Source organism: Typopeltis vanoorti, chromosome 3 (assembly GCF_054136105.1).
Source record: "Typopeltis vanoorti isolate ZY-2024b chromosome 3, IOZ_Tvanoo_1.0, whole genome shotgun sequence".
Lineage (NCBI taxonomy): Eukaryota > Metazoa > Arthropoda > Arachnida > Uropygi > Thelyphonidae > Typopeltis > Typopeltis vanoorti.
The window spans coordinates 12,428,894-12,441,538 of record NC_143551.1 but is presented as its reverse complement, the minus strand read 5'-3'; the positions used below and the strand labels follow the sequence as shown (position 1 = coordinate 12,441,538).

The following is a 12,645-nucleotide window of genomic DNA, read 5'->3' as shown; positions in this document are numbered from 1 at the left end:
GCTGAAAATAACATCTATTTTGATATCAGGTTAAATACCACTTTCTTTCATAGATAATGAATAACAGAGGGGATAATGTACATATTTGTCTGGCACCAGATTTAACATTAAACCATCTTCTGTACTTTCTTCAATTCTAACTGCTGACTTACAACTCAAGTAAAGACTAAATATTGCTTGATATAATGCCCCATTGACACTATATAACTGTAGCATTTTGAATAGCTTCTCTCTCTTGGCACTTTGTCATATGCTTTTTCGAGATCTACAAAACTTAAATACAGATCTTTGTTATATTCCTATGATTTCTCAACTATTTGTAATAAATTAAAATTTCTGATCCTGACAGCTTCTATTTGTCCTGAGTCCAGCTTGTTCTTCACCAAGCTTCTCTTCCACACTCCTTCTCAACAGTTTCTCAAATATACTTGCATAAATCTTACCAGGAAACTCAGTTTTATTTCCCTTTTTATATATGGTACTATGAGAGCTCTACTCGAATCATCTGGAATTCGCCCCTCTGTCCAGGCCTTCTGAACTATGCAGTGCAGCTACTGTATGACTTTAATACCTCCATACTTGAGCATTTCTGGTCGAATATCATCTACTCCTGCTGCCTTTCTACATTTCAGTCTTTTGATGGCTTTTTCTACTTCAAGTATGGATATGTATTCCTGATTGTTTCTTGTTGCTTGTTTCATTTACCAGTTTTTCAAAGTAATTACTCCAGTCACTCCAATTTAAATCAAGCTCTCATTCTTCTTGATATTAATATGGAACTGCTAGTTCCATTTCTTTTCCGACGCTTCTTATATTGACAGTATTTTACTTCATTTTATCTTGTTATTTTATAACAGTATTTTATCTTGTTGACAGTAAAACAAGGGTGGTAGAGCTAGGTTTTTTTACTTGGAGAGTGGTGAATGAGTGGAATAAGCTGCCAGAGTCTGTTGTGGGTGCTACGACTGTGAATGAGTTCAAGCAAGGTATGATAGATACTGTGTGAATGTCAAATAGTTGTTCTTGACATGATGTTAGGGCCTCCCTCGATGAGTCTGTCGACTCCTTGGAGTTGCCCGGAATAATAATAATAATATTTGCCAAACTTGAAAACACTTCAACTTCTTGAACTCTGTTGATGTTGAGTTGGGATGTGTTCCAGTAACCGACTTTTCACTATTCGCTTTTGTTCCCTAATGAAACCACAGGGCCTTGTTTAATTCGGTGACGCCCCAGTTGGTATGAAATAGTGCTATGTTATACCATCATTTTAATTGTTTAAGCCAATAAAAATACAATTTGGTCAGCTAAATCCCAAAATAGCCATCCTCATTCACTCAGTATTCAGGTAGATACCTAACAGGGTGCACCACGAGAAAGTGAGGACTGGAAATTAGGTCAGTTTAATAAATCAGAACAGTTTCTTAGATATGGTTAATGACCATATCTAAGAAAGAGAAATAGTTGGGTTTGCAGATATGATTTGGGCATACTGAGAAGAACCACAAAGGAAACTGAACAGATGGAATAGTGTGACACAGAACTATGGGTTACACATTAATATCAAGAAGAATGACAACATAGTTTTAAATCAGAGAACATGTATAGGCTAATGTCAGACTCAATGGGTAAGTCTTGACATAGCTTTCTCGACATCCAAAAAACTAGGTACTCTTTTGTTCAAGATGCAATTTTACAACCAACCAACTCTTAACATTATACAAATTCAAAATCCACCCATCCTTGGAATACTGCTCACATGTTTGGATGAGACACTTTAAACTTCTCTAAAAATTCTTGATGCTATCTAGAGGAGAGCAATTCAGTTCAGTGATTATCTCTCTCTTAGAGATTCACTTGAACTTCTTCCTTGCAGATGCAATGTTTCAGCTCAAAGTCTATTTAACAGTACCTCAATGTATGTCACTGATCCACTAAACTGGCAAGCAGCATTCCTTCACTTTGTTGCACCTGTTAATACAAGAGCAGCAGCAGTTGCTTAGCACATCCCTTTACTATGCAACTGCAAACACAACTGTACTTACTAATTTAATAAGCCGAAAGGCTATTTTACCGGCGAATATGTTAATAGAAAGGGGGATGGTAAATCCCTTTATGTTTTTATAGCCGGGTACGAAACTCGGATCGAAATCCATCAAAATCCATAGAGTTTCATGCCGGAAAAAACTATCAGCGAGCCCAAGTGTAAATGATCACTTGGGTAGTACAACACCAGGGCAACTCCATGCAAAGGTGGAGCAAGCTCTGTCACTAATTTTAATATTCTCTCATAATGTAAAACCCAGCTCCTAAGAGATGTATATATTGTTATACACTATGAGAAGAGGTCACTACCCAGACCAGTTTCAACCTTTTTTTGGGGTCTCATCAGTGAGTACGTAGACCTGGAATATCAAGGTTCTTAAAGTTCTTAAAAGAACTGGGCGATGGACTGAGTCCTTGACTCTTTATCCCGTCATCTGAATGAAGAAAATCTGTGTGGATGGGGTGTTATTGAGCTAAAAAGCTCTAGTCATGGCTGGGTAACGTAACGGCAATAGCCGAGCCTCAGTTAAAACTTCATTGGCTACAGCATTGCCATTTGCTACCCTGGAAGTCCTAAAAAGGACTTTTTCATATATCCATTCTTGGTTTCCTCTCCCAATATCATATCAAGGTTTTAAGTAAACACGAACTTACATACCTCTACTATCGAATTGCCGAAGTGGTGTACTCCTATATTTATTGTTAATTACTAATTTAATAAGCCTAAAGGCTATTTTACCCGAGAATATGTTAATAGAAAGGGGGGATGGTAAATCCCTTCTTCGTGTTCACTTAAAATCTTGATATTCCAGGTCTACCTACTCACTGACGAGACCTCAAAAAAAGTTGAAACCAATCTGGGTAGCGACCTCTTCTCATAATGTAAAACAATATATACATCTCTTAGGAGCTGGGTTTTACATTATGAGAGAATATTAAAGTTAATGACAGAGCTTGCTCCATCTTTGCATGGAGTTGCCCTGGTGTTGTACTACCCAAGTGATCATTTACACTTGGGCTCACCGATAGTTTTTTCAGCATGAAACCATGGATTTCAATCCGAGTTTCTTACCCGGCTATAAACACAAAAATATAAAAATAAAAACATTTATATTTTATAAAAATATAAAAACAAACCTTCATTTATCTCTGTCAGATATTATGATTAGTTTATCTCTTCACAAATTTCTGTTGTATGATAATCTAGAATTAAAATCCAGAATATTTCAAATATCAAAATTGAAAATATACATTAAGCGGAGGGAATGATAATGGATTTTTTTTTTTTTAAATCTTACCTAAAAGCTTCCTGTCACTCTTTACGAAATCATTATGCAAATATCTTACATTTTCCGTATGTGGAATTTCTCATAAAAGGAGATATAGAATCCAGTTTATTTTGGAAATTGAATCTAATACTCCTTAACTTTCTCATACTTACTCATCTCATATACAATGATTATGGTGTCTTATTTTATCTTGGAAAAATGTCCATAGTATTTATTTATTGAATTTCAAAGGTCTCAGAAAAGATAGATTCTGTACTCTGTAAATATGCTAGTCAGCTTTCTCTCAATGTGCAAATTAGTTTTTTCTGACCCAAATTAGATACCAAACAAGGAGTCTAATGGGTCAACATGGGTCCATTTGGATGAACATCAAGAGCATAAGACTATAATCAGTTTAAGACTAATAGGTTAGGGCTTGCACAGAATGCCATTTCTTCCCTGTCAAGTTCAGAGGAACAAGTGCTGGTTCATAAAGGAAGTTTTCTATTGGAAAGACAATATAAAGAGTGCTGTTAAGCGATTAGACAAGCTTAAGTTGGACATTATTCATGACTTATTTAAACAGTATTACAACACCAAACAATCTAGATTATACATGCTTGAATAAAAACTTTACTATTACTAAAATTTTTACAATTCGAAGTTTCGACCTTTATGTCAAGGTCATCTTCTGGAGCGTACAAATATACACAGGAAACAAGCTATACTACAATCATACTGGTTCGTTAAAGACACTGACTAACCGCTACCACAATTGTTGGCCTGACCTCTGGTGAAAAAAAAAAAAAAAAAAAAATTATACATCAACGCTAAAGTCCTATTATTTGTGTTGTCTACTATATACATATATTAACATCATTCCAGCCAGTTGGAGTAGAATGGTTTCTAATAATAGCAGATTGGCTAGAGTCCTGACTTATGTTGAATCTTTCAAATTAGGTTGGCTGAATGTGTGCCATCCAGATCCTTGGAATTTTCATACCATCTTTATTGTTGATATTTGGGTGGTTTATCAGGATTTCGCAGGATTCTTTAAATTTTCTTTCGTACCATGTTTTTGTGCGATGTAAGGAGCAGGTGCTTTTCCAGTTGATTTGGTGTAAGGTGTTGAGTGCGTGGTCTGAGAGGCCTGCTTCACCATAATGGTTATATTTAATGTGTTCTTTTTTGTGTATAGGGATTGTCCGTCCTGTTTCACCAATGTACGGTAAGTTACAGGTGCAGCAGATGCAATAGACTCCAGGATGTGCTAATGGGAGGAGAGGGTCCTTAGAGGAGCTGAATATGGTTTTAAGTTTAGTGGGTGGTTTAAAGGTGGCATTGAGGTTATAAGGTTATTTTTTTACGTAGGAGGGGGAATGACCTACCAACTTGGTAGGTCATTCCCCCTCCTACGTAAAAAACACACAACACTTTATAAACATAATCAAAAACATAACACTCGACAAAGACGACTTATTAGTCAGTTTTGACGTTTCTGCCCTTTTCACTAATGTCCCCATCAATGACACAATTCTCCTACTACAGAACAAATTTATTTCTGCCCGACATTACGGCCCTCTTTGCCCACGTACTAAAGTCCGGTTACTTCGTGTGGCAAAACAATTCTACCTACAAAAGGAAGGTACGGCCATGGGCTCACCATTATCCCCCCCCCAATCGCAAACTTCTACATGGAAACCTTTGAGCAAAGGGCTCTTGATTCCGCCACGCTTCGACCGACAATCTGGCTCAGATACGTTGACGACGTGTTCGCGATCTGGCCGCACGGTCAACAAATGCCAAACACATTCCTCAGCCACCTAAACAAACAACACGAACGCATACAATTTACCATCGAAATCGAAAACCAAAATTCGCTCCCGTTCCTAGACACACTAGTTACACGTCTTCCTTCAAGCAATCTATCCTTCACGGTCTACCGAAAACCGACACACACGGGCCAATACATACATGCGGAATCATATCACCACCCAGCACAAAAATATGGAGTCATAAACACCCTTAAAAACAGAGCCACAACTATTTGCTCCAACCAGCAAGCCCTGAAACAAGAACTAAAAATCATTAGTGACACATTCATAAACAATGGCTATAACAAAAATACTGTCAATAAAATACTCTATAAAACCACAACAAAAACGAATCTAGATTACAGTAAAAGCATAGCCATCCCATACATTAAAGGGTTATCAGAAAAAATCAACAGAATCCTACAACATTATAACCTCAATGCCACCTTTAAACCACCCACTAAACTTAAAACCATATTCAGCTCCTCTAAGGACCATCTCCTCCCATTAGCACATCCTGGAGTCTATTGCATCCGCTGCACCTGTAACTTACCGTACATTGGTGAAACAGGACGGACAATCCCTATACGCAAAAAAGAACACATTAAATATAACCATTATGGTGAAGCAGGCCTCTCAGACCACGCACTCAACACCTTACACCAAATCAACTGGAAAAGCACCTGCTCCTTACATCGCACAAAAACATGGTACGAAAGAAAATTTAAAGAATCCTGAGAAATCCTGATAAACCACCCAAATATCAACAATAAAGATGGTATGAAAATTCCAAGGATCTGGATGGCACACATTCAGCCAACCTAATTTGAAAGATTCAACATAAGTCAGGACTCTAGCCAATCTGCTATTATTAGAAACCATTCCACTCCAACTGGCTGGAATGATGTTAATATATGTATATAGTAGACAACACAAATAATAGGACTTTAGCGTTGATGTATAATTTTTTTTTTTTTTTTTTTTTCACCAGAGGTCAGGCCAACAATTGTGGTAGCGGTTAGTCAGTGTCTTCAACGAACCAGTATGATTGTAGTATAGCTTGTTTACTGTGTATATTTGTACGCTCCAGAAGATGACCTTGACATAAAGGTCGAAACTTCGAATTGTAAAAATTTTAGTAATAGTAAACTAAACTTTTTATTCAAACACGGTAGTTGTCTCCATAATTTCCAAAAACGCATTCGGATCACCGTGCAAGCCTAAAAGAAAGGAATCTAGATTATAAAAAGAGATGTTTTTTTTTTTAACTGGTTTATATTTCCCTGGATTTTCAACCAGCATCTTTAGTGCAAACAAACATGTTACAATCAGAAAGCAAAACAATTGTAATGGGCAAAAGACCTAAGGCCTAATTTGGTACTCTTTAATGTTGTAAAATAGTACAGTAAAACCTCGATATAACAGACTAATTTGGGCAAGGGGTGTCCGTTAAATCTGAAAGTCCGTTATATAATAAAGTAGATTTTCTGAACGTGTATGTTATAAAATAGACAAATTAGAGCGCATCCCCCAACATTTTCATCACTCTTTTTGCTGTATAGATAACACGCATGCGCCAACTAGTGGTAGAGTTAGGAAGTACAGACAGAGGAATTCTTTAAAAGCACGTGCGTTGCTAGTAGCAGTGGTCGATTTTTTTAATTCAAAATCTTACAATTTTCACATTATTGGGGAGCACTGTGACATTACGACGACTTTTTTTGTGTGACCCGAAAGATAACTTGTGTTGGCTGCATCGTTCTCTTGTAACTAGTTGCATCAACAATTGAAAGGTACGTGTACATTTTTTGTATTTTATGAAGTTACATTATTCCGTACATCCTGTTTTAAAAGATTTCATAAAGTAAATCATTATTTGTTTATATTTTGTTATTAGATCTGAATTACCCATGGAAGACAGAGGGTATGAAATTTTGGTTGGAGAATGTGTGGCGAAAGAGAAAAATGACATTTTTCAACCCAAAATCTTTGTTAGTGTTGGATTTGTGTTGGGCACAAACGACAGCAGAAGTTAAAACAATTGTAAGTATTCCCAATTGGCCATCATTCCAGATGGTTTAACAAAAAAAATCCAACCCCTTGATCTTGCAGTAAATAAACCATTCAAAGACAATTTGCAGGCTAAGTGGGAAGACTGGATGATGAAAAGAACGTCATATAAAGATATAGTTACATGGATTGTAGAAAGTTGGGCTGCTGTAAGTGAAAACTGTGTTAGAAATGTTGAATTTTTTCTTGACAATTATTCATAAGACTATTACACTTTTTTTATATAATCTTTGTCAAGTAGCTTTATTTTATCCTCCTACATGTTTCGCCAATTTTTCTATTGGCATCCTCAGGGAATACAAACTAGTAAGCTAAAATGAAGGTTACAGACTAGGTTATAACTGATCTCAGTTATAACCTAGTCTGTAAATAAAGCTACTTGACAAAGATTATATAAAAAAAAAAGTGTAATAGTCTTATGTGTTAGAAATGGTTTCATTAAAGCACAAGGGAATGCAGTGGTGTCCGGTGACAATGATTATGAAGCTGAAGAAATACCAAACGAAATTTTTAACACAATTGATTCTTTCAATATTGAGTCTGATGAAGAATTTTTTGGATTTGAATAGTGTAATGTTCAATAAATATTAAGTAACACTTCTATCTTAGTTTTGTTATTACATTTGATTTACCTCTCATACCTTTCAAATGTATACCATGCATGTTCATTTTTAATGAATTTAAGCGTTATCTATCAAAAAATACAGTAATTAAGATTAAGTACTGTATCTATATTAATGTCCATTACAGTTTGCTTTTTTATGCCATATTGCTCACATATACGAGACAGACACTCCCAAATCCAACTTTCATATGACTTCTAATTTTTGATTTAATGTTAAATTAACACTTTTCCGTTTGTCCATATTTTAAGGTTAAGGTTACAAAGATGTTTTACCATTCATACATATCTAATTTTAAATTTATATTAAATAGGTCTATAAAATGTGTACGTACATAAACCATTCACTACGAGTAAACAATGCACACTGGATGTGGCTTAGTGCATGTCAGAACATCGGCCGGCACTTTCAACTGCACCTTTTGTGGCAGTTAAAACTGCCGCAAAAAGTCAGGGCACTCAAAAGAACCAATTACAGTGCGATTGGTGTGATTATGTGCCTAATCATTTGCTGAACAAGTTTTATGAGTGGCGACTCATTTATGTCAGCTAAATTACTAAGTGTTTTTCCAACATATGATGGCCTATTTGCCAAAATTTGTTAAAAATAAACAGGAAATTAATAACAAAAAAATAACCTGTTAATTTATTTATAAGCAAATCTTGGTTAAAAGTATTTTAAAATTAACAGGGTGTTAATTTTCACGTGACATATGGACTGGAAATTTTGTCCATTAAATCAAGATTTTACTGTATTGCGCAGTTGTATAAGAGCTGATCTAAGGATAACAGCCTCCCAAATTTTTGGCAAATTAATGCAGCCATACTTAATGACTAAAAATAATCCTTCTGATCTATAATTCTGATCTATTAAGTGCCTCCATAATACAAACTGGAAGAACAAAGGTACGCTGCACCCTTCGATTGGAAAAGGCCGAAGTTCGATTCTCGTTGTGACGAGAAGAATCTTTAAGTGTTTTTTTTTTTTTTTTTTTTTTTTTAATTGAGGGCGAGTTAGCCAATCTCACAGAGGTAGCAGGGATTTTTCTCCCAAAAACTCTGGTTTTTCATCCCACATGCAGACAAATCAGCCTTGAGAACACATGCAATTTACAGACAAAAAAAAAAAAAAAACTAGTGGTGGTGGGCAGTAGATGGCATTGGTGTAGGTGATAATGGTAGTGGCAGTTCGCTGTAGTTGATGGATTAAGTGGTAGAGATGGAGAGTTATAGAATAGGTGCCCTCCCTCGATGAGTCTTTGGACTCCTCGGAGGTATCATGTAATAATAATAATGACTTCTATATAGCAAATTGATTTTCTTCCATTTAATCCTGTGTGAAGAAGCACCTAAAGCATTGTCTGCCAGTCCAGACTTGACATAATAATGGTAGCAATTTTATTTATTATGTTCTCCAAGGCAGTTGTTAATAGATGTTCCTGTCTGTCCATAGTGGGACAAGTCCCAGGAAACTTCATACACTCCAGAATACGATAAAGGATCAAGTCTGTTAGGTGAGCAGATCAGAGTTTACTAATTTAATTAGATCTGTAAGGTATCGAATGAGATGTCTATCACATTAAAAACATTGTTAGCCTTCTCTGGCTTATCAGGCAATGGATGTAACATGTGGATGTGAAGGTCATATTTAATTAGTACTTTGGCTATCTTTTCAGATGTACCTTGGATATATGGTATAGGAATAGTGGTAACTTTAAATTTTTCAGGAAATGACAACATATACTAAAATATTAATTAAAAAACTGTAATCAATACCTTCCAATATTTCGGCAATGTTACATTGCCATCTTCTAAGAACATAAAACTATGATATGTGCAAGCATGCACTAACAACAAGCAAATGAGGCTGACTAGAGTCCTAAAAGGTACCCACTAGCAGGCTAAATTGGGTTGTCTTGGCTGTTGGGCCGATGTTCTTGGGATGTAAGTTTCCCAAATTTGGGGCAGTCTCATGCACCTAAATTTGTTGGGGTTTGGGAAGTTTTTTTTAGAGCTGAGGCTGATTCCAGGAATAATCTTTCATATTTATATTTGCTGCAGTGTAGTAAAGTGGCTTTCTTCCAATGTATTCTGTGGTGGGTATCTAGTGCATGGTCTGCAAGTCTGAGTGGCTGTATTGGTGAAACCAGATATAGTCTTTGTGTTCGGATATCCTGATATTAGCTGACCTGCCTGTTTGGCTGTAGGACAGCTGCAAGGGACCTGGTATACTCCAGGTAGGTCTAGGGCATAGGTTCCCAAAGTGGGTAGCACCCACTTTGGGAACCTATGTGGGTGCTGAAGCCTTCTGGGGGGGGGGGGGGGGCTATAGTGGGATCAGAAGCATTTGGGGGCGTTCAGGCGGCCTAGGGGTTGGTGGCTCTTTAAAGAAGAAATTAATAATATATATTTAAAAATTAATTATTTTTGTGATTTTGTGATTAGATAATCATTTAAAATTTAAATATTGCATTTTAATTCATCTTATGCCCATCTTACACGATCAATTTTTTTTTTATCAATTTTCTATTTCAATTATTTAATCATTTGAAAATTTACCACATCAGATAGAAATAGATGTCAATTTTCTATGTCAATGAGAAAATAGAGCATGTATATATGTGTGTATAATAGGGGGACATTACAAAATTTATGTCTTGCAAAGTGGGCGGTGGCCGAAAAAGTTTGGAAACCTATGGTCTAGGGGAAGTGGCTGGTATTTGGTGAAGCGGATGAGGGATGCCAGTTTCTTATATGGTTTGTAAAAGGTAGTTAGGTCATATTTTTTAGGATTTTTGTTAGCTTTTCAGACGTGCTCCAGATATAAGGAATGGTGATAGATTTAGTGTAATCTCTGTTATGAAGGAGGGATTAACTGGTTTTAATATTTTCTGGAGTTTTTGGGGGTTGTAGCCATTGGCTAAGAAGGTGTTAAGGATATGTCCAAGTTCAGTAGCAAGGACATTGTTATTTGAACAGATTAATTTAGCCCTTTTATATAGGGTTTTTATAATCCCATATTGTTGGAAGGGAGGGTGGTGTGATTGCTGGTGAATGTATCTACCTATATGGGTTGATTTTCTGTAAACAGAGAAAGCTAGGGATCCATCAGGCTGGCATGTAATCAGTGTCTAAGAAAGGGAGACTGCTGATTTCCTTTTCTAAGGTGAACTGGATTCTAGGATGTTGATTGTCTGTGTTAAGAAGTTGTAGAGCATACCTAAGCCATGTAGCCAAATAGCAAACATCATCCATGTAGCATAGCCAGACAGTGGGTTTTTTGTGGGGCTCAGTTTAAGGCTTTTTCTTCAAAAGTCTCCATAAAGAAGTTTGCCCTAGGGTGAAGAGGAATGGTGATGTTCTGTTCTTGCGTGTTTGGGGAAGTATGAGAGCAATGTAGTATTTTATCTATTTTGTAAGAGCTTTACCACTGGCCAGGAAAGTATGGTGAAGATAATTAAGTTCCATGGTGAAAGATGAATCATTAAAACAAACAGCCCTAGCTCTGTGTACCATTTTTAGAATACCATACTGACAGGCTCAATGATGATACTATTGTTTACATAGGTACCTTCCTGTGGGTGCATTGGTTTTTTATAAATGAAAAAAAGATAGTGAACTACCCGAAAAGTGAGTGGCTAATGTGTCTAGAAAAAGCAAATAGTTATTAGATTCTTTTCTACTGTGAAGTAAATTTTGGGATATAGATTGTTTAGGTAAGTTACAAAAGAATCTAAAGTGTCTTACTCATGGGACCAAGTGGAAAATACATCAACAAATAACACTAAGGATACATAGATGTGTTAAGTATGTTATTCTAAAAGTGTTCAACATTAGGACTCTAGATCTTTTGTTCTTTACAATTTGAACTATTTCACTTACTCATGTGAAAATTGTAACACGTTGGTTTGCCTTGATGATACTGGTTTGAACTTCAGCAAAATATAAGCAAGTTAAATAAAAATATTTTTATAATTTAGTTCATTTGGTGTTGTAATACTGTTAAAATAAGTTACAAGTAGTGTTAATCTGTTCCATAATTTGAATCAAACAGAGGATGTCAGACCTTTTGAATTTTAGGAAAGAATTCTGATAACGACCCCCCCCCCCACACACACACACAGTTTTTTTTTTTTTTTTTTAAATATACATCTTTCATCATATACCATCACACACAGTTTTAATGTCATGCAGTTAAAGTAAAATATTTCAATTTGACTGTTACAAAATATTCATGAGGCATGGATGAAAATTCTGCAGGAAAGTTTTTGTTGAGCTGAATCCATTTTTTTCCCCATCATTATATGTAAAATCATTAACAAAAATCAGATTTTGAATGCAAATTCTGATCAAACTAATAAACATAGAAAGAAAAAAAACTTACCTGATGATCCACAGAATGGAGATTCTTGTGATCCATCTTCAAAAAGGTTCAAAATTTCCTGTTTTCCAACATCACTATCTCCTACTAACAGAAATTTTAAAAGATAATCATATGATTTCTGTTGACTAGATGAGGGTCTGGGTGGACCAGCTATTCTGCTCATGAGTTCTGATGCTCCAGGCATAAAATTTTCATGTGAACATTCACATATATAAAATACTTCAGTGTAGACTTATTATCTATGGTTTAACCCATTCGATTAAAAGTTGATAAATAATTCAAACTACAAAGAATTTAAAAGACCCATTACAGCAATCCAATGACAGTTGCCTAAAAAATAAACAAAACAAATTACTGTGTACAAATATGCAAAAAAGTAATAAGACTATTCAAATAAGCTAAAAATGTGGATAAGAAAAATATTTTTTGTCTCCCTCAATA

At 35.7% G+C, this 12,645-nt stretch overlaps 1 protein-coding gene across 3 annotated transcripts in view; it reads right to left on the bottom strand.

The window, feature by feature from the left end:
• Rab40 (RAS oncogene family member Rab40) overlaps window positions 1-12,645 on the bottom strand; it is a 166,234-nt gene that overhangs the window by 97,254 nt on the left and 56,335 nt on the right. For all 3 annotated transcript variants that reach the window (XM_090415439.1, XM_090415437.1, XM_090415440.1), the window contains exon 2: window positions 12,205-12,534. In XM_090415439.1, the coding sequence (XP_090271565.1) occupies window positions 12,205-12,388 (184 nt within the window). In that variant the 5' untranslated portion in view covers window positions 12,389-12,534. The remainder of the gene's footprint in view (window positions 1-12,204; window positions 12,535-12,645) is intronic.